This window comes from Electrona antarctica (genome assembly GCF_951216825.1).
Source record: "Electrona antarctica genome assembly, chromosome: 21".
NCBI lineage: Eukaryota > Metazoa > Chordata > Actinopteri > Myctophiformes > Myctophidae > Electrona > Electrona antarctica.
Window position 1 is genome coordinate 18,953,920 of NC_136802.1, and position 22,386 is coordinate 18,976,305.

The following is a 22,386-nucleotide window of genomic DNA, read 5'->3' on the forward strand; positions in this document are numbered from 1 at the left end:
CAATAATTGTATTGATTTACATTTGTTGCTTTAAAAAAAAAAAAAAATGTAACCAGGCCGTTTCATAAGCATGCAATGCTTTAGACTGAATGACATTACATGAATACAATTTGACTAATAACAAATCATGACAGAGTGGGGTTAGAACAAAACTGATCACCGCATTGAACAGTACAGTAGTCCTCTCAAATTTGCTACACCTAGCAGGAGCATACATACATATACATGGACCATAGACATGGACAAAGCTACAACATATGGTATAGTGTAATTGACTTTCCTACCACATGAAGGCAGCAGAAATGTTTGATTTAAAACCATAACATAATCAACAGCAGTTTTCAAACCAGTGAAATTGGTTAAATCACAGGCCCAAGAATAAATGGCACTTATAAAGCACATGGAAACAGGAAAAAAAATAAGCCAGGTAAGAATTGGTCGATACTGACAAGTGTTTTATTAGTAACACAGACCTGGAGACAGAGCCAATAAGAAGCCACTGTGAGCCTTAACAAGACTGACATTGTTCAGAAGGCATTGAAAGATGGGGTCAGACAGTTGAACCAATGTAGTTAGGGGGAGGCAGGTTTAAAAAAAAAAAAAAAGCAACAAAGATGGACAGGAGAGAAATTAAGTGCAAGTCCTATTATTTGAAATTAGGATGGTATTGAACAGTGAGAGGGGAAAGCAAGATTTTGTCATGGCCCAGATGCAATAATATTGATGCAATATATTATGGTAACTGACAATTTCACATTGTCTTCATGAACCCCAACCCCCTCTCTCACACGTGCACACACACACACACAGTCTCACACACAGTCACACACACACAGTCACACACACACAGTCACACACACACATCCTATTCAGTCCAGTCTACACTATAGAGTCCCACACAAGGAGCTTAGGGGAAAGAGTGACTGTGGTTAAAAAAACAAAAAATGAGAAAAAATGTTTCAGGCTGCTCAGGTATTTATTCCAGAAAGATGTCTGTGGATGGTATACAGCAAGCAAAATTCATCACATACATTTATCCATTCTTGTGAAAAAAAAAAAAAAGTACCTCAGGAATTCACTTGAGACCCAATAAATTGATGTTGTGGGCGTGGATTCATCTAAAAAGGGGTCGTCTTTATAATATTTTCCACTGGCTCTGTGACGTTTAAGAAGAGTAAAATGAGGGGTTGTCATCTGCTGAAGTGCAATGTCCGAGATGACAAGGAGTTAAGAGCAAATAATACCATAATTGTCTGTTGCCTTTGCTGATCCTGCCCCCACCCCCCCTCCACAATCATCAAAAAAGTTTTAAAAGACTAACAACGCAGCAAGCTTACTCTGACTCATGTACACAACTGCACCTCCATACGCGCACACAGTCAGTATCAGGAGCTGTAAGGCAGAGAGGCTCCATTTTGTTTTTGGGGGAAAAAATGTACAAATAAAGAATCAGAGAAAAAGAAACAAAAGGGGAAGAAAAAAAAACCAGCTGGCTCCCCCTCCCCAGTAGTTTGTGGGCTCTGGTGATCCCATACTGTTCATCCCGTTAGGCAGTCACCCCAACCCTCTGCTCCTCAGTAGCCATCTGACAGAGGCAGGCTGCTAGAGGGCTAGTGGCTCAGCAGTGTGGGAATGGAGGGCAGGACGGAAGCCGGCAGAGTGGGAGTGGCAAGTCACCTAGCCACGCCCCTCCCAATTCAGCCAATCACCAAAGCCGGTGCTGGTGGAGGTTTCGACTGAGGACGGAACGGACATCAGCAGTGAACCTAAGAGAGAGAGAGACAGTAGTTGTTGGCGACAGCCTCAAATCAACTGCTATAGTCTAAAACCATGATTACAGCATGAAGAGTATAAACTATTAGAGCTACTATCCATGGCACAAAAAAAAAACATCACCACATTTTTGTCCGCCATGCCAGACGGCCTAAGACCAGAGACTGTTTTCTGTTCTGTCTGTTTATGAACAGTAATCACCGACACAATTGGACTCATCAGCGTGAACAGTGGTGTCATGCTCGTAGAACGCAGTACCACGCCGTGGTGGCAGTAATTTGTTGACGTGCACGCGCAGGGACGGTGCAGTGAGTGCACGCTAGAACGCGTCCCCCTAGATTCAAGAGAAGACTCACCAACCTCGCGTCACCAGACTTTCCAAGACGCACCAAGTACCCAGTGGTCTAGGTTTACTGGCGTCCACCCCCTCCCCACTATTTTCACACCGTGTCAAGTACCGTGCCGAATTCAAATGGATACTACTTAACAGCTTTAACTGTTTACCTGAGCGCACGTAGCCTATACGGTAAGCATGCATACTTACAGCAGTAGGCTATGGCTCCAGTAGGCTATACTGCTGCTGTGTGGTGTTCAGCACACAAGAAGAATACCTCCTCCTCCATCAAACAGATTCATTTGTGATTCGTCCAAAGCAAACTTTTGTTTCGCTAGTGTGCAGTAAATATGTTTGTCTGACTATTTTAAGTCTACTTTTGTGTTTGTGTGTCTAAAACTCTCACACTATTTAACAATAGGCTTAGGCTATGCAGCCGTTGTGTGCATGCCGCGATGCACGCGCGTGCACGTGCGTGTGACGTTCCGTGGTACCAGTAACATTTTTTACCATGACACCACTGAGCGTGAAACTTCCCAGAATACCCAGATTTTTCATATCAGCCTCATGGTGGCGCTGGAACATCCCACGTCACGTTATCCACTAACTCTTGAATCATAGGTCATACAATACATATGTGAGTTTCCCTCAATTCCATGAATCATGACTGTTCTCCCCATATAGTTGTGTTTGTTAACAGACTACATTTTCCACTATTTTGAGTTTTCTTCAAAACATACTTTTTACTACTACACCTACAACTTCTTACAAATCTGTACACATTAGCCATGCGATCAAGATGTATCCGTCTATATTTTCCATATTAATTTCCAATTAGCTATGGCTGACTTAAGTTCCAACATTTGCAGGCCTTGGGTAGGAAAACTAGCCTGCAGGAGACGTGCGCACCAAGGAGTGCACTTTTCTACTTTGACATGTATTGTAGTAGGACCAACAATGTTGCACAAAACAACGATGTAAAGGGATGTTAATTCTAGGTGCGATAAAATCATTCATCACTTTACCAATGTCATGATGCTTCTTACCTTAGTGCATCTAGCATAGGCAGCAAGTTAAGAAGTGCTGTGTCACTAGGGTCGCTGAACCAGGATTTGATGGGTATTGCATTGTCTGGAGAGCACAAACACCAGCGGTCAGAAAAAAAATTAGAACTAGATCAAAGGAAATGACAATGATGTGACAACATCAAGAAGGACAAGTGTGTTAGGAAGTGTGGTGTGCAGTGTTAGGAATCAGATGCAATGAGAGGTCAAAAATGACAATACTGTACATGCCTTATATTAAATATGAATTTTCTTCTCTACTTGATTGTGCGCCGTGTCTCACATGTGCTGTAACGTGTTGTGAGCTTGTAGATCAGCAATGTTTGGATTGTGACACCAGTGGCGGGGCGGCAGTGGTTCAGGGGTAGAGTGGCCGGATGGAACAGTGAGGTTCCCAGTTCGATCCCGGGCTCCCCCAGAGTTAGTGTCAAAGTGTCCTTGTGCAAGACACTAAAAACCCCTAATTGCTCCTGATGTGCAGGTTGGTGCTTTGCATGGTTTCCTCTGCCATAGGTGGATGAATGTGTGTGTGAATGGGTGAATGTAATGCACAATGTGAAGTGCCTTGGATAAAGGCGCTATAGAGCGTTGCAGTCCCGCCCCCTTTGATGACGACGACCGGCCCGGAAAATAATTCATTCATATTTCCCCTAGACGTTTCAAAACCTTTTAAGCCTCGGACAAAGCCAACTCTTGTTGTGACAAATCATGTCAATAATCACAACGTTTTGGGCCAATCGAATAATTAGAAAGAAGAAAAAAAGGGCAGGGTACAACTCTTTTTACCAGCTGCTGTGCAAGCACAGCTGGTCTATTTTCCCGGCATGGCTTTCACGCCCACTTGCTGTAGTAGCGACCCATCTTTCTCATTGGCTGCCGTACGAGCTATCGTCCTGATTGGCTGCCTCGTCTCTAGGCAACCAGACACTTTTTGCCTCTAGCCGACCTTTCAGCCAATGGGATAGCATTGCAGCCAGCAACAACCCACTAGTTCTTATCACGCCGCATGCCAATGTGATTTGACCAAGGGATTCTAAGGTCAACTTTCAAGTACAACACGTAAGCTAACCCAGGTAAAGTAATGCGAAGCCGACACGTATGTGTGTGTGCGCGGCTGCGCGCGTGTGCAGCTGGTATCTTTCTAATTATTTGATCGGCCCAAAACATTGTGTTTATTGTCATGATTTGTCACAAGAGTTGGCTTTGTCCAAGGCTTAAATGTCTTTAAATAAATACTTGAAATGTCTATGGGAAAAATGAATGGTCAATTCTCTTCCGGACCTGTAGTTGTCATGAAAGGGGGCGGGACTGCAACACTATATAAATGCACCATTTGCCAGTGCACAACAAAGTCTAAATCACCCTAAAGTGAACACGCAGTCCTACCTGGATGGCTGCGATAAGCTCCAGGTGAATTGTCCAGGATAACAATACTGGCGAGGTCGTCGTGTACTACGGACAGGTCTTTAATATAACTACCTAGATCCAATGTACAATGCTGCAAAAACAGAAATGAGGCAAAGGGGAAGTTAATTAAATTCCCACAAATGACATATTTTAGACTTAATACAAATATAAAAGCATTCAAATGAAATGGGAATTGATAAGAGTTTAATGATACCAATGTCATTAGGGATTCTGCTTATTGGCCCGAGTTCTTTATTAATTCCCTTGTTTTTGGATCACCTTTCAGTATGGCTTTTTAGCCGTTTTATTATCTCATAGTTTGAACACAGCATAGATAAACAGAAGATAAAGGTATACATGTCTGCCTAGTAATATTTTAACATTTGAACAAAATAAATTACACTTTTATATTTAATTACAATTAAATATCCCACCATTGATAAAAGTAAACTCTCATTCCTAGGTCACAGACAGTATCAATCATAATGTCTTAACAGTTGCAGATTTGAGACGAAGATCCATTTAAGTCTATAATTTATCCCTTTATCCCCTCCCCCAAAAGTCCCATGTGTCCTGAACCCTTATCCATAATTTATAAATTATAGATAATTAGTATGAACTTAAATGGTTCTTTGTCTCAAAATGTCTTAACCCATTTAGGCCTGACCTCGACATTTATAAAATGTCTTCTAAATCCTGACAGTTTTTCTGTCAGGATTTGCGCCACATTTTCACCGAGTGGCGCGCTACGAGCTTATAGGTCTGCTATTTTTCAATAGCTAAATTATAACATAATGTTTAAAACACCAAAAGGGGTTCCCACCCAGAATGGGTTAATGTCTCAAACGCCTGGCTAGACATATACAGTATTATATAGAGTAGGCGTAGTATACCTGTCTGTAATATCTGCGTCTCAGGATGTTCCTGTTGTTGTCCAGCTTGTCTGCCACTGCTGAGCCGTAGATCTCCATACTGGCCGTAAACACTACCAGCTCATACCACTGGCTTACCTGCACGCACACACAAGTAGTTTAGAATTGATGTGTATAGGTCCAAGTCAAAACATAAAAGACCATTTAGTCTAGAGGATTTTATTGTTTCAGTGGCATTTCTGCTCTTATGATAAATACAGGCCTCGAGCCAGAATTAAATGAATGATGTGTGTTAAATGGTGTGGACCTTGAGTGTTTCAATCAAACTTACCACTTCTAAAAAGAAATCAACATGTGGCCTTTTGTGGACGAAGAATCTAACTGGGTGCTTATCAATGACAACCTGCAGGGGAGAGGAAACAAAAGGACATTCTTAAATAAAATGTGTATGATTTTAAGCTTCTTTTTGTTTTGTGTATGTGGAATGTTTGTCTTTTATAGCTGCAACGTGGGTGACTCGACTGTAACCCAAGCCAAAGTGGGACAATAAAGTTCATCTTGATTCAAAATAAAATACAGAGAATTTTCAGATTCATATTTGTTCTTTGCTTTCTTTGTGTTGTCCTGGGTGTAGAGAACAAAAAGTCACATCCAATTAGCCCTTCGCTAAGTCCCTCCCCAACCCGTCCTTCTCCAATAGGCACGTTAGCAAGAGAGGAGACATGGCAAGCTGTCCTTCTCACCCATTGAGATGCATGGTAAATGACAGGATTTCTCCATAAAAATAATCAATCGTTTCAGTAGCAAGAGTTTCAAAATGTCTTCTAAATCTAGTCAACCAGGCTATTCACTGGACAAATGTGCATGATATTATTTCAATAAACTAGAAATACGAAATGTTAGACAGTATGCAACTCAATCAACTTACTACCGTCTGACAGGAGTTTATGTAATGCACGGAAGACTACGCTGATTAGTATTGTTTTGTTGCCATCACCTGGGTGGGTGAGTCGTGTAACATTTCCGACCTTAAGCTGTGCATATGTTCAACAACACAGCCATGCAAAATAAGTAAATAACACAGACAGCTATGAGGTGACGAAAGCTTGCCATTCTCAGCAACGGTTGCTAAACTATTTGGATTGGCATTGGACAGTCGCTTTTGGGGGTGGGGGTTAGCCAAGGGCTAATTATTTGTGTAAACGTTGTCACTTCTTTTAATGCAAAGTTAGCGAGTACCTTGAGGATGAAGTCTGGCGGTGTTCCTGGCCTCACTGTGGGCCTGACGACACCATCATGGTGAGAGTGGATCAGTGTTTCATCCAGATCCAGAACCAGGATCTTCCTCTTCACTGCATCTGGAGGGGAACACAGTACACACACATTAAAAATCACATTTGTGTGAAGTGAGGGGCGCTCTTATCATCATACATCATCACATTCCTTGCTCAGCCAATCAAATCACATTCCGTGGTACGACTACAAACACACAAAGCTGAGCATAGGAGGGGAAAAATTATACCATGCTGTAAGCTTGTCACAAGTGTTACATATTCACCTGATTGCAATTATTTGAGCAAATAGAAAAGATGAGCTAAGATAGCAGATCTACATCTACACACCATGTCCCCAATGTAACCAGTTGAGAGTTGTAGATACAACTAAAGATACAATATTTAATATTGGACATTTTTGAAAACGTTTGGAAGTATAAAACAGTATATAGCATGTATTGGCTATAATCAGTCAGTCCTGTGTAATTACGGTTTACAAAGTCTAAAGGCTAAGATAAATGTAATTTGTATTTACGGTGTATGTTCCAATGCCAAAACCACAATTAAAACAATCAATTGATTTGGGGCGGCAAGAAGTAGAGTGGTGGCATGGGAATCGGAGTTCGGAGGACAAATTCTGTTTATATACTTGGCAAAACTATCACTCGTCCAAGAATAGGTGCAAGATTATGACTTTGGAATGACTAATACGTCAGCTAGATATCACACCAGTAAACACACTCATCGCAAAGAGATCAATTTGCGTAGATACAATCTACCGATACAGTCCTGCACATTAATGACATTAATCACAATGACAAGATGCAGAGTTAGTGATTTTGGTAGAAACACAATAGCTTTTCTAATTATTAGAGGGGTGTCAAACTCATTTTAGGTCACAGGCCAGATTGGGCACATTGCAACTTCATGCGGGCCAGATCAGTTGTGTTTGCACGAACACATTGTGCACATACCCCAGCACCTTCCATTGCTTTTGTTTTTTCAACTTGTTCTCTTTTATCTCATTCACTGCTATAACTACAAAGTGTTTCACAATCACAAAATGTAGTCTACATTTTGTGCCTGCAAATATTAAAAACTAATTGTAAATGTAGGCAACACAACGGCACCTTCAACAGCAGCTTCCAGCAATCAAACTCAGACTAATGATTATTGACATTTACAATAATATAATTGTCAGAAAATACCATAAATCACAATATTATGACAATTAATATTATTTTATGCATTTTGCTTACATGTGCATCGAACAGTGTGACTCATTTAAGTTAAATGAGTGACAGGGGAGAGAGACGGGAAACGCAAAGAGACCGTAAGGGAGTGAGATGCAGCAAATGGGTTAGCTGCCTGGCAGGGAATCGAACTGTGGACTTGCAGCTTGTCAGGCATTTGAGCCATGCCCTAACCCCCTACTGGCATCTCTTGGCTTTAACCAGCCTGTCAATATCAGGGACCAGTTTCTGGTCAGTTTGTGATACTAATAATGTAATTTGTCAGGTATGCTGATGCTGCATTGATGGCAAATGGTGAGCTGAGCAAAGTTTTGGAAATGTATCTGAAACTCAGTTTTCAGCCATGATACTGTACATGTCACCAAACTACCAATACAGTCATCAGCAATTTGTACAAAGCATATATTAGCTATTAAACATAACTGCAAAAAACATGCTCCTGTCAAAGGTATCTGGTACATTAGACCTCCTTAGACAAGAATGCTTTAGACAGGATGAACTGAAGAGAGTAATGCCATGGGTTACATTCTGGCCCTAAACTTTATAAACTATGTAAAGTAATATACCAAATCAACCAATAAACTAATAGGTTTAATTGTAAGGGAATGAATACGAGAGGATTTCTACCATAATATGAAAATTATGCTGGCATCTGATCCATCTGGCAGATATATTACACGTGTACAACATACAAGAATTACATCGTTTCAAGTATATGAATGAATGAACGAACAAACACGATATAGGTATGCATTGTTTGTTGTGAATGCAGAGCCATGTCTTGTGACGTGCAATTCACCCTCCAAGCTAAAAGAGATTGGTTCCATTCTCCAGAGACACACCTGATGTGAGTATTACAGTGGACAGCCTCTGAGTTATTGGCAATTATTCATATTATTCATGTCACCGTTACTGTGTCTAGACAAAACGACTATGACGATGGCTCAAGGGTGAGAAAGGGCACACATTGATGGTTTGGGTGGGGAGGTTTGTCTGTGGGCAGTGACAATTCTTCTGTGGATAGCTTTTCTTGTCTGCTGATGAGCATGTCTTTTCCTGGTTTACGGCTTGACACCTTCCACTTGGACATTTTATCAATCTTGTGATGGCTCTTCCTCTTAAGTCTATACAGTGTCAAATAACGACTCGTGGCCCGCCAGGCTACAGTGCATGTTGTCCAGCTTCAAGGAAGACTCATTTACCCACCTTCTTTCCACTATAGTGACTACACGCTATGTAAGCAGCCACGAATACCATAGAACTTAAGTAAATGTTAAAGATTATAAAACATTTTTAAGTGTACTTACTGAGTCTGTTTCTGGAGATGGGTGACAGAGGCAAAGTGTCATATCGCACCGTCTGGTACTGGATTACCTGCAAATGCACCAAGTAAAAGGAACCATACGTTTAAAATCCTGAAGCTTATATCATCAATAAACATCATAAGAGTGTCTGTAAAAGTGTACAGGTCATATAAGGTGATCTCAGACAGACCTGAGAGAAGTTGTAAATGAAGACTGGATAACTTAAATGATGTTATTCTCAGAGAGAGTGTATAAAGAAAATGTTGACTGGGGAATCACACGCGCGCGCGCACGCACGCACGCACGCACGCGCACACGCACACACGCACACACTTTTATTTTGGGGAATTTCTTTCATAATCTAAGTCTCTTTCTAGCTATCTCTCTGTTAAACACTTAACCTCTTGAGCCCCATTGCCCCCGCCGGCTGGGGCAGCGGCTGTCCTGAACAGCGCTCAGCGGGTCAATGGAGACCCAATTGGTCTCCGGTTCAAACTCCGATGTTGCAGATTTTCCCCCTAAACCCCCCTGGGGTTTAAGAGGTTTTAATGGCAGACTGATATACTGAGCCAATGCCAATATCATTATACATTTTGATCATCATCCAGGAGCCTTGTGTAATCCCTAACCGCAAATATATGGGATCTTAAAAAACAAAACAAACCTAAGTACACCCACACATTTGTATGTGTCAGCAGCACATATGAGAAGAACAGAAACGGATAAAGCCATCTTGCATCAGGTTATCGCCGGCCAAGAGCCAACGTCCATCCACTAGTCCCAACTTCTCTGCCCTCCTCTAGTGGGGGCGACAACAGAGTCGACCTGCGCCAGGTCAGTGCTGCTCCAGCCCTGGGGCTCTGTACTTTTCTCTTTAACAGTTATTTTTATCCGTCACCCCCCCCCCAGCTGTCCGTGGGTGTCAATGAAGCCAGGGGGTGGGGTCTTGCAGGGTGACTTTGACTAAGCTTGGGCTGCTTGGTACCAAAACCCTGAAGGCGGCCTCCGTCTCTCCCTCCCTGAGCTACTTGGCAGAGCAAGCCCAGGGAAAGCCTACTGGTGGTAACAGCTGCTGAGCGCTTTGGGGGAACCTGACACAGTCAGCTCTAGTCTATGCTTTCTTGACCAAGCCCCTCTTCTCCAGTGCATATTGGATGCCCTGCTGGTTCCAACTTCATTATTATATTGACATTATGCCGCACAGTTGCACTATTACGCTGCCATGTTGTCATGGATATTAGCAATAATAGGACATACAGCCTTACATCTTCTCATCAAATATCTGTGTGCATAAGATTGTGGAATGTAGGTTGTTGTAGGCTTGCTTGGGTGGTATCAAGGTATTAAGGTGGTTGCACACTGGACGCGTTTTTTGGAAAACAGACGGAAAAACGCAGCTAAAAATCAAAAAAACGCAACAGTGTGCAGGGACCTTTAATTATAGTTCTATAGTTTAATAAGAAATACCGAATGTATGATTTCAAAATAGGTAAGCAGTATACTTGATGAACTTAGGCCACAGAGGCCGAAACGTTGTTTTTTTCTGACCACTCTGGAAATAAATTATTTGGAGCGCATTTAGGACGGTGTTCACAATTCAGTTTATGATTTTATAGAGCACCCGTAGAAATGTTTGGATGTGTGTGCCCCGCACCTCTTGATTGCTAGGATTTTCAATACCACCAAAAACATTTTGCCACACATACTTTATCTTGAGATGACTTCTTCAAACTACAAAAGCAGTTTCTGCCAGACTGTTACCACCACCACCGCCATCATCTCTGTATGTTGTTCAGCCCGATGTGTCAAGGCATGGCAACAAGTCATTGGGATCTCCAGCAGGATATGCTAAATCTATGGAAGAAGGGAGCTTATTTCCTATCAATCCAATATGCTATGAGCCATTAAGAGTTCAAACGCGACAATACTAAGAAGGCTACATGCTGATGCATATTGGACAAATCATTGTAGTCTAGATTTAGTAGACTTAAGTTATTAGATGTCAATTATGCTGAGCTTTTTATTTTCTCTTCTTTGATGCAAATACCATAATATACTGTCTAACCTCACATCGTGAACTGTAAACTTATGAAGATATGAAAAAATAGTTATCCCGGTAGATGGTTCTCTTAGTGGTCATTTAACTTTTTGCTCTTTGAATTTTGGGTAGAGCCAATGCTGGAAATGTCAGCACAGCCTTAGGAAATGTATTTCCCCATTATTTATTTGAGCACAGTTCACTTTACAATTATACAAAATACATGTCAAAGAACTCAAACCAGATTTTTGACACATGATCCTAATACTTATTCACAGGTAGGTATAATGATAATGATTCTGGTCTGATCATTGTCCAGACTATTTAACAGTTAAGACTATATTAGTATACATTACATTGCATTCCTCAATGCATAAGCTCTCAGTTGACAACATTGTGCCAGTACAGTACTACATTACATACTGGTGCTTAACAATGTATGTGGCTGTGTGTGCTATAGAGAGAGGGAGAGATTTTGTATGAAAGAACAGTGCGGTCTCTGTTCTGATATAATCCCTTTCACTTTACCCACAACCTGGACTGGAATACTCACTCTGAGGGCCTGTTGACAACACGTGAGTGTGTGAGTGCTGCACAATAAACTGCAGACAAAATCCTAACTATTACAACATACTACAAGCCAGAGCACTCTTCCAGTCTTCCTGACACCGATGCCCCTTGATAAAAAGTTAGAGTCGAAGTCCACTCATATTTCACATCTATAACAACGACTTCAGTAGGTGTGAAACACCTGTGTGTAACTAAAAGTGGTGGACCTCTGCCACCTTAAATGCCATGTTTATTATAGAGGCAATAGTAAACCACTGAAGGTGACCGCAGTCTGGCAACTCACTCCATACATTAAGATGTGTGAATGTGAGATGCTCATTGCTCTGCGGTATAATTGTATGTACCATTCATTCATAAAAACCCAAAATTGAAGAAAAAGGATACTTCCCTCAAGATAGTGACGTTCACGTTCATATGTATTCATACATTAATGTTCTCGTGCACACAGCAATCCAAGTAGAATTAGAATGATAATTCATCATTATAATTGATTACTCGATGAACTGAATACACAGGACTTAATTTGAAATAAGCAAGAGGGGAAATAAACAATAATTGGGGGTTATCCTTTTGTATGTATCGTATAGCTTTTTTCAATGAGTTGGCGTGTGGCATGTCTTACCACACGCCTCAGGTGAGGAACACATAGCAAAAAGCACTACATGGGTTTATATAAGAATATTTAAATATATGTTATGCCATCATCATCATCAGGCCCTATTTGACTGTATTAATTCACATGACAAAACGAACTTCTCAAACAGACAGTTTAAATGGTGCACTGCTTGCTCACCGTTCGTAGGTGCTTCCTGAGGATGTATAAGATGAAGCCCCATATTCTGGACGTTACACCAAGGAAAGTGCGGATCCCAAGTAAACACTGTCGGGTTTTCAGCATGTTGACGAGCACGCAGGACCCCACAGCAAGTCTTCCAATTCTTTAGATGACACACAACGTGTGCGAGATAGAAGTTCAGACAAAATGACAAGCAACGTGCTAGCTTGTGTTGATATTCAAACTTCTTTAGCCACAGCAAACCTTTTAGAGCAGTTCAGATGAAGAGGAGGCCAAGCAAACGTGTGAGTACCTCGCTCTGCACACTTGTGGCACAAACTCTCATTGGCGAGAATGGAATACCATTGCAACTATAGTAGAAAACGTACAAAAAACGGTCAAAAACTATGCTACACTTTACTGGGTGGCCGTTACCACGTAGCTCGTTGACAGGCTAGCTCAGTGTCTGTCTGTGGAACAACTAGCTAGTTAGCCGAGCAAAGCTAACGCTAATGCTAGCTCGGTAGGGTGACCACCTTGAACCTTGGAGAGAAAAATAGCCTCAAACTTGCGGCTCGGCGCCACGTTAAAGTGCTGTGCGAACGCGTCTTCGGTCGTCTCTCCGTCCGAAGAGAGAAAAACGTCCCCAAAGTTCCCGGAGTGGATCCAGTCGGCATATAAAAGCAGTTTGTAGTTCACTGCAAATCCAGAATGAAACTGCGAGCCGCCATCGTCGCCTTGCCGTCACTTCCGCGAGAGGAACCCAAACGGAGCGCGCACTAAGCACGTCCACGTGGAAAGAAAATAAACAGCAGACGTGGACGAGCAACGGAGGGAACTATTTAAGAATACGATTGCAATTTAGATTGAGGATCTGGCGTAACATTTAGGTCAAAAATGATTACCTGACTAATCATACATAAACATAGCACTCACTTTGGTAATATGCTATTGCTACTTGTGTGGTTCACTTCTCACTTTGGTGGCAGCCTGGCAGGACAGGTGTTGAACATAATATTGACTTGCAAATGGCAATAACGGTCAAAACACACGTGTATTTTAACTGAGCTTTATGTTTAAAACCTTTTTACAACCTTAAATGCATATAATGCTTACTCACACCTCACATACCATTTCTTCTGGTATATATTAAAAAAAAAGATCAAACAATACAGTTCAGAGTGAAAATAAATAATGGCAATCAAATAAACATCTGAGGAAAAAGTGATGGCTCAATAAACTAGATGTCATGCTGCTTTCCCAGATTAGGCTAATCACATCCCAGTGGAATAATAATAAATCATTTGGGGTGGGGTAGTGCTGTATTCACAATTTATTTTAATACATAGATATTAATATAATACAAAATCATTTGTATGCCTAAATTACTCACAGGATAGTGATTACGGCAAGTCCAGAATAAAATACAATGAAGCAAAAAAGCATCCTTAGAGACTGCAAATCTATTAAAGGGGAATAACACTCATTTTCAACATTTTACTATGTCATTAATATACCTTTGAGCTGTTTGTGGAAATAATAAAAAGTCCCCCCCATTCAGTGTTTCCTAGAACTGGAGGTATGAAAAAAATCATTAACATTGTGAATCAAATCTTGATGATGTCATCAAGATGTGATTCACAATGTTAATGATTTTTCATACCACAAGGTATATTAATGTCATAGTAAAATGATGAAAATTAGTGGTATTCCCTTTAAGTGGGTCAGGGGGACAACGAAAACTTCACAGAGTTCAATAATACAATGTTCTGCTGCCTCCTGCATTATGTGCAATTTCAAAACAGGACTGTTGCGTGATTTCCAATGAGCACTTCCAAACTCAAGCGCACACACGAAAGTAGCTCGAGTCACATGTCCATGGTGGATTTGTATGAAACAAAAGCTTGACAGATACAAAGTGGATAACCCAAGCTTTTCGTACAGCTGCAATGTTGGCGAGTTATAACATTGTTTTATACAATCAGATAAGACTTTTCGGTTTCAATTAATGGGCTGTTAGGGGTTGGTATTGCAACTTTAGATTTCAGATAGCATAATAACATTTAAGTTGCTTGCAGAAAGCCGTGAATGGCAAGGTTGGCACAAAACGGAAACTCCAGTGGGTTTCTATGCCCTGCCCTAGGCCTAGACGTCAAGATCATCATCAGGATCCTCCTGGTCATAGTCGTCATTGGCATCAGGCTCATACAGAATCTTCCCTGAACCAGGGCCTGATTTAAGGAGAACTGATTTCCTGTTGAACAACATGATAGGGTGGTTTGGTGAATAATTCCTCAAAACAGTAACATTAATTTGTGAGGGAAAGGCAGCCTGACACACAGTAAAGTAGCTGTATGCACATCCAAGCAGTTTTTAGGCCAGGTGCAGGATAAAAGAAAGATTAAAGGAAATTGATATCTGTACTCTGGATTACAGCTCCCAAAAGGAAAGGCAACCTGACTCACTTCTCTTTACTGAAGACAAAGGGAAGAGACAGTTTTTCCTTGGCTTGTCGCTCTGTGTTGGATAAGCGAAGGTTGAAGGTCAGGTTGGCTGCTGGGTCCGCCTGTGGAAACAAGACACAAACTAAGTCCCTCTATGTTTAGCCCTGAAACTTTATTCTGGTTAACAGAGTATGGTATTAAAAAGCGGTGGACCTCAAGTTCACCGGGTTCAGCCTGTATGGTTCCAGGTTGACTTGGCTTGCTCTGTACTGTGACTGTAAGATCATTTTTGATCGTGAAAATATCTTCCTATGGACAGAGAACAAACTGTAGTGAATATGAAATCAGTGTAGGTGGTAAAAAAATCCCAAGAAACGCATCTTACGTGTTGCATAACCTTCCCAGACTTTAAGCGTCTTGTTGTTTTTGCGGCCGCTTCGTGTCCTCTGAGCCCAGGAGTCAAAGCGATGACTGCAGTGGCCAAGTGGCCCATACTTCCTACGATGCCATGCTGATGAAGGTCTGAGTGCAGCAGGCCAATAACTGTTCTCACAGCTCCCCCTAATGCAAACAGACGACAAATCAATGGAGAAAGCAGTCTGTGCAAAGAGCTTAGAATATGGCAAAGATCCCCAAAACCACATGGGGCGAGTACAAACTTAACATTACAGTCTATTTGGCATTTTCCTGGATTGTTTTGCCTACAAGGACCTAAAACATAATGTAAATTTGAGTCTGATGGTTTTCTTGTAGTAGGGCTTGGAGCACTTTATTTTATTTTTTTGCCTTCATCCAGTAAACATAGTTAATGCATTATATGACACTAATAATCTTAACATAAACAACACCAGCAATAAAAACAGGTATAGATGATAGAACATACCTTTCTTTAGTTGCTGAAGACATTTACAGATGGCAAAGGGGCTGAGATGTCTCAAAACCCACGAAATAGAGTCAATTACTAGGGTCACCGGCCTTGACTGTGGTGTTTGCTTGATAAGATTGACAATCTCCTCAGCAGAAAACTGTTGAACTGTGAAAGGTGGATGTTCGGTCCATCCAAGGGGGTCCAAGTATGCATTGTGAAAGTGTAGCCTATAAAGTGGTAGAAACAATAGGTGGTTATATTGCTTATACTAGCTTAGCCATGGTTCACATGACAGTCATCTCAGGGCTACTTGTTATAGCTATGACACAAATATAGTCTACAATTGTTTGATTGTTGACAATGATTACCTTTGAATGGAAGATCCTTTCAATCCATCATTAAGCTCTTCTTCACTAACATCAAAGCCCAATACATGGACAACTTCCGCCCTAAAGAGAAATTAGAAAACAATAGTTTTGTATGAATGATCAAACTGCCAAGTGTCGATCAATAAAGTATAACCCTACCCTGCCTACCTGTCTAATGCTGCTTTTATGAAGCTCTTGAGAAGGCGTCGACCAGAGTAGTTTACAGAATCTGCGAATTAAAGTAGAGTTTACATTTACAAAGTTTAATTACAGTGCTATTGTTATGGCCAGATAATGCGACATTGTTTATGCGACATTGTTAGGCAGTTTGAGTTGTGCTTGAAATGTACTGTAATTCTCCAATCAGTTAATAAATACTTCAATCAATCACAGCATTTTACCCTGAATTATAATAAACCCTCCTGCTTCGATTCCTTGCACCATGTCAAGCAACATGGTCAGATTGGATCCAAGTAACTTCAGCTAGCTGCTAGCATGTCCCTGATGCGTGATATCCATGTACATCATCGCTAAATCCTTGGATAAAGGACCGACAACCAGTGTATGGGTAAAGGAAAGGTCAACAAACATAGAACGCCAACATATTCAAGATTATAGATTAGGTTAATTAACAAAAATGTCAAACATTCCCGTCTTTAAAAATCTATAACATTGATCCAGAGCTGATAGTTGTGCCTGCACCCGAAAATAACTTCATATCCCATGGATCTCTTTCACAAATTCACAGCGATGGCATGCGGTAAATGTAGTTCGGAAGCGTCCGCAGTACACTCCAACATTGCCTTACACGCTCATAATGGTAAACTACAATACCCGGCATGCACGAGACCACACAACCAGCGCGCTGGCAACCACGAGAGACTTCAGCAATCAGTGAGTGCGCGCGCCGCGCAAGACAAGAAGAGCGTACGGAATTGTATTTTTAGTCCCCCAACTACTCCACTCGTTTGTTTGCCGTAATATGATGGCGAAAAAGACAGAAACTTCAACTGCAGACCGTCGATGGTAGAAATGTTTCTTTTATGGACCTCCGGGAAGTTGTGATCGCGATCTTCTAGCAGGAGTTCACCTCCAGCTCCCCCGAAAATAGCTGGTTTCACTGCGAAGATTATTTATGTAATAACGAATAGACGGCGGTGAGGTGACGGAGAAAAACTAGCAGCCTGGCGACGGCGTTTCAGATTAGCCCCCTTATGCATCGAGGATCCACGGGGGACTGAACCGCAAACGTCCCGCCGTTTTGTCGAGGATTTGTTTTTTCGGCTAAGTTGCCTGAGCGTCCTTCAAGGAGTGTTTTCGTCCCGCGGCGAGGGAGCAGCAGCCACGCCGGGGAGGAGGCATCGCTCCACGGCTACTGCTCGGCGGCTAGCACCGCTCCGCTGGCTGCCACCGACCCGACGCACCGAGGCCTCCTGGGCTCCGAGGAGGGGACAATGCTTGAAATAATGTCCGAGCATCAAGGTAACGTTGTTGTAGCCCACCGCTGTGTGGTTCTGATGTGGTTCTGATGTGTGGGACATTCAGAGTCAGACTTTGTTGACCGGACCGCCCGCTGTCATGTCTGTCTTGGTTGTTGCACAGGGTATTAAAAGCTAAAGCTGCGTTAGCATCGATGCTAGCTCGCGTGCATCATGACTTTTCCCCCTTTTTGAAGAAGCGGGACATGAAAGTTGAAAGCTCGTGTCTATTTGCGACAGTTAACATGTATGTCTGCGTGACGTTGTGACATTAAACACTTTAAAAGTGTCATGGATCTCGATAGCGCGACATGGTGACAGCGGTAGGGTTAACGGTTGTAAGTAACCCACCCTGCGACGCAACGACGGACAGGTTGGCAAGTAAAAAGGACAGATCTGCAAGCCATCAACCCCGTCGCCTCGCAACGCGCCGGGGGCTAGTAGATCTGCTCTTTATTTAGCAAGCGGCGACAGCTAACGCGCCATGATAACTACTTCGACGAATAGTTTTTCAACCAACCTCAAATGTTAAATTAATTTGAAGCACCACCCTCCTGTGAATCTCTCAGCCGGTGTTTTGACGGCTGGTTGTGTTTAAAACAAGATTTTCCATCCAGCAGCAACGCCGCTTCTTTCTGACCATACTGGCTAATGATGCTAATGGTACACCCCACCAGGAAGCTAACAGGCTAACTGAGTGGATCAGTTGATAAGGGGACCAAACTGTATTTAACACTGGTCAATGATATACAGTCACTTCCACTATCACTTGCATACAGCAACAACACGGCTAAGTGATGCAAGTTAAAATTCATCCAAACTTGTTGCTGTCGCTCTCCCAGCAGTCAGTCGACATAACGGTTTAGCCTCTTGCCTGCTTGTCACAAACTGCCAACAAGCTAACTAAACATCAAGGGTTATGGGAACTGCAATCGATCATGTAACATTACATAATAAATAATATGCGATATATGTATGAGTGGTTATGTTGGATGAATGAGCAAGTGGTGTGCGAGAGGCCCGTCCCCACTGCTGGACATTAGCTATCGTTAGCGACTTAATGCATTTAAACCTCGGCTCGCTGGCTGGATGGTTTAGATTAAAATAATCCACTTCTTTGACATCTGTGACACAATGGGTCGGTCGATCGATCTCACGATCTGTCTTTTATACGAACCGGACGTATCAAACGGTAACATAACAAAACCTTTCCTCATGGCAACAGTATTAGTTGAAACTTGAAATGTGTTTAATAAGCAGGCTAATGCTAATGCTGCTATTAGTCTACGTTGGCTTTCACCGTTTACCGATGCAAGCATGCACGACATCGCTGTACACTACTGTCTGCACAACTACCGTATACATTGTGACTAACATGGCAATTTTCTTCTCTGTTGCAGATTCATTATTGACGTGCAAAACAGAACCTCTGGTAGGTACCCTTTTGATTTTAATAATTTGTTTATTTTATTGATTTAGCCATTAGCTTCATGTGCATGTTTGTGTACTAAAGTCATTTTAATAAGCCGGTATTTACTTTTGTAGCCTCCAGAGAGGAGAAAGAGGACTGTTGAAGACTTCAACAAGTTCTGCAACTTTGTTCTGGCATATGCTGGTTACATCCCCAGCCCAAAAGAGGTATTTATTTGTGAGACTGTTTTGTGAAGTGCTGAACTTTTGCATTTGCCCCAATGCTCAAGTTGTGGGAGGATACTAAGAATCTTTATTGTATTTTTCTGTAGGAGAGTTCATGGTCTCCCACATCATCCAGCTCTGCACACAGTTCAGGGCTGTCGGCGGACGGTGGTGGAGGCGGCGGTGGTGGTGGCACCACTATGGGAGCTACGTGGGGCGATGGAGGCTCTGACATCCACACCATCCACACTTTTGTCCGCAAAGCCCGTGCCAACAAGGGCAAGAACATTCGCCGTATGCACTCGGACAGCCAGCTGCTAGAGAAGATGCGCCTTAAAGACTCTCTGTACGACAGCCAGGCTGGCACTAAGACAGAGCGCAAGAAGGACAAAAAACTCAAACGGTTGTCTGTGGGCTCGGCCATGGCAGTGGGAGATAGCGGGAGCAGCGAAGGCGAGAAGCGTGCCCGCATCAAACGTAGCAAAAACCCCAAAAAGCCAAAAGTGCCCAAGAAGCTCAAGAGCTCAGCCACTCAAAGCGAGACAGACTCAGAGACAGGCCACCAACATACTGAGGTACGACCTATCAGGGAGGAGCTGACGGGGCATGACGTCTCCGTCCACGGTGCACAGGGGCTGGGGAAGTTGCAGACAGAGGAGTCTACCAGGGAAGCGGAGATGAGCTCGAGTGAGGGTGAGACCTGGATCGCAGATGAGGACATCATGGTGGAGTCAGGTAAGACTTTTAACGCTTGTGCTTTAAGAGTATGTATATCATTAAAATCTACACTCTTGATGCCTTTGTCCTACACATCCTTCTAGTGTTTACTAGTTTTATATGTACCCATTGAGGACATGCCCCCAATACAGCCTGTAACTGTCTATTCTTTTTTCTCCTCTGCCTACGCAGGTGACGATTCATGGGACTTGATCACCTGTTACTGTGGAAAACCATTTGCAGGTCGGCCCATGATCGAGTGCAATCAGTGCAGCATATGGGTGCACTTGTCGTGCGCCAAGATTAAGAAGTCTAACGTTCCTGACATATTTTACTGTCACAAGTGTAGGGACGGACGGCGGTCAGGACATAAGAAAGACCCCTAAAGATAAGGGGATTGGGAGTATGACAAGCCCCATTCCCCTCTTATTCTGTCCCCCCACACCTGTTGTTTTGGGCAATGCCTACAGCCAAAACAGCCTAAAATCTCACCCGGATGGCAACTGTATTGCCAGTTTGTAAGTTTTCTTTTGACAATCACAACCATTCTTATTTATCCATCAGTTGTTTTTCACACATTTTTGCCTTTGAGAACTGGACACAAAACGGGTGGTGGAGAATCATTTAATTTGTATTAACCCTTTAACTGTAAATTGGCTAAAAGACAACTCTATATATACACACACACAAACGTGCACCCCATTGGTTTTCAGATGTTCGCAGCAGATGTGAAGTTATGGAAAATTAAGTCATGATATTGATCGCTAAACATTAATTCTTAAATTGCTCCAAAATAAATTTGATATTTAAATTTTTATCGAGGGACAGGCATATTTAGTTTGTACATCGCTAGAAAGCGACCACACACAAAATGTATATCTGCAGAGAAGGAAAAATGTCACTCCTTTTTTGTTTTTGTTATATATCTATTAGTGCTAGTTCAACAGCTCATTTTGTTTTTCATTTGTTTTGGGATCCCCCAATTCGATTTCAGGTCTAACTTTGTGATGAATGTTTGAGCCTGGAAGCTCTTGTTTATAAAAAAAAGAATTACATAAAGTTACAGATCAAATCTGCTTTAAAACTGCACACAAACTGGATCTAAATTTGAAATTGCACACTATGACAATAGTGCACTTTTTTAATTGTGAATCCAAATTTCTTGGCCCTCTGCACATTTGGATGTTATGGGATATAATGGGCACTGTGCAGCTCTAGTCTGGCTTTCCAGAAGGTGACTTAACCATTTTTCGGTTCCAGTTCATTTTCCCCAAAGCTTAATTTTGTGTATGTAATTATGTACGTATGTGTTGTCTGTCTTGTGCTGCAAAGCCAATCAAAGTTTTGGGAAACGGAACCGGAACAAGAAATGGCTATGCCACCTTCTGGGAACATGGAACTAGTTAATGCACAGTGCCTATTTGCTACAACTGATGTAAGCTGTATTTAAGCTAGCATGTAACTTATGTGCATTTGTATCTCGGCGCTTAATGTTTCTCCCTGTCTGGTTTATCAGTTATTGGTTGCCATTCATCATCAACCTCTAATTGGAACATTGACAACTGTTTTTTTTTTTTTCGTTTTTTTTCTCCATGTGTATTTTCTGTTTTGTTTTTCATTATTGAAAGGCATCTGATTTGGGAGCGAGGTGTGATAGTTTTGTTATAAAATGAAAGCTGGGCCAATGCTTTACCATGTAGAAGTGGCTTAGAAGAGACATGTGCATGAATGGTTGTAAAATATTTTTGTTTTTCTATTTTCCTTTTTTTTTTTTTTTTTGGTTTTTTTTGTTAGCTTTCTGAGAAGTGGGAGAAGATTCTCCCAAATCAGAAGAATGGACATAACAAAAATGGTTGTCTCACGTCGAGAACGAAGTTGACTGTAGTGTACAGAAAAATAAGTTGACACCACGTGAGTCGTGGCATGCTTTTTCCTTTGCTGGAGGGAGAGTTATGTTTAGTCCCCAATAGCATATGCACTCTCTCCATCACTCCTTCAGTTCTATGTATATACCCTATTCTTTGACAACTGTACATATGTGAAAGTGAAGAGAGAGAATAGCCAAGCAAATACTATATTTTCTGCATTCTAATATTGTTTTTCTTTAACTGTAGCTTGAAAAATAAAAGTGTTTTTGGGGAACGTTTTTATTCAATTTTATTTAAATACAGACAAGTAAATATACTTTTTCTTTTACATTCGATATAAGCAA

The 22,386-nt window shown here is 41.8% G+C and overlaps 3 protein-coding genes across 4 annotated transcripts; 1 reads left to right on the forward strand and 2 right to left on the reverse strand.

The window, feature by feature from the left end:
- Window positions 1–957: 957 nt before the first annotated feature.
- Window positions 958–13,462, reverse strand: LOC306914023 (CTD nuclear envelope phosphatase 1A). 2 transcript variants are annotated; one of them, XM_079490896.1, is made up of 9 exons: window positions 12,929–13,462; window positions 12,683–12,827; window positions 9,285–9,351; window positions 6,690–6,808; window positions 5,782–5,853; window positions 5,472–5,588; window positions 4,558–4,669; window positions 3,154–3,238; window positions 958–1,766 (listed from the first exon to the last, which is right to left on the reverse strand). In XM_079490896.1, the coding sequence occupies exons 2-9, from the start codon at window positions 12,785–12,787 to the stop codon at window positions 1,706–1,708; spliced, it is 738 nt and encodes a 245-aa protein (XP_079347022.1). In that variant the 5' UTR covers window positions 12,788–12,827; window positions 12,929–13,462; the 3' UTR covers window positions 958–1,705. The 2 variants fall into 2 exon arrangements, with proteins under 2 accessions (XP_079347022.1, XP_079347021.1); XM_079490895.1 differs by having other exon boundaries at window positions 12,683–13,462.
- A 512-nt stretch (window positions 13,463–13,974) lies between these two features.
- Window positions 13,975–17,054, reverse strand: elp5 (elongator acetyltransferase complex subunit 5). Its single transcript, XM_079491209.1, has 8 exons — window positions 16,746–17,054; window positions 16,513–16,573; window positions 16,345–16,425; window positions 15,992–16,203; window positions 15,494–15,669; window positions 15,322–15,417; window positions 15,130–15,230; window positions 13,975–14,918 (listed from the first exon to the last, which is right to left on the reverse strand). Exons 1-8 carry the CDS (start codon window positions 16,798–16,800, stop codon window positions 14,810–14,812), a joined length of 891 nt encoding a protein of 296 aa, XP_079347335.1. The 5' UTR covers window positions 16,801–17,054; the 3' UTR covers window positions 13,975–14,809.
- Window positions 17,055–17,234: 180 nt separating this feature from the next.
- On the forward strand, window positions 17,235–22,316 carry phf23b (PHD finger protein 23b). Its single transcript, XM_079491208.1, has 5 exons — window positions 17,235–17,826; window positions 19,223–19,254; window positions 19,368–19,460; window positions 19,565–20,192; window positions 20,367–22,316. Exons 1-5 carry the CDS (start codon window positions 17,799–17,801, stop codon window positions 20,558–20,560), a joined length of 975 nt encoding a protein of 324 aa, XP_079347334.1. The 5' UTR covers window positions 17,235–17,798; the 3' UTR covers window positions 20,561–22,316.
- The last annotated feature ends 70 nt before the right edge of the window (window positions 22,317–22,386 follow it).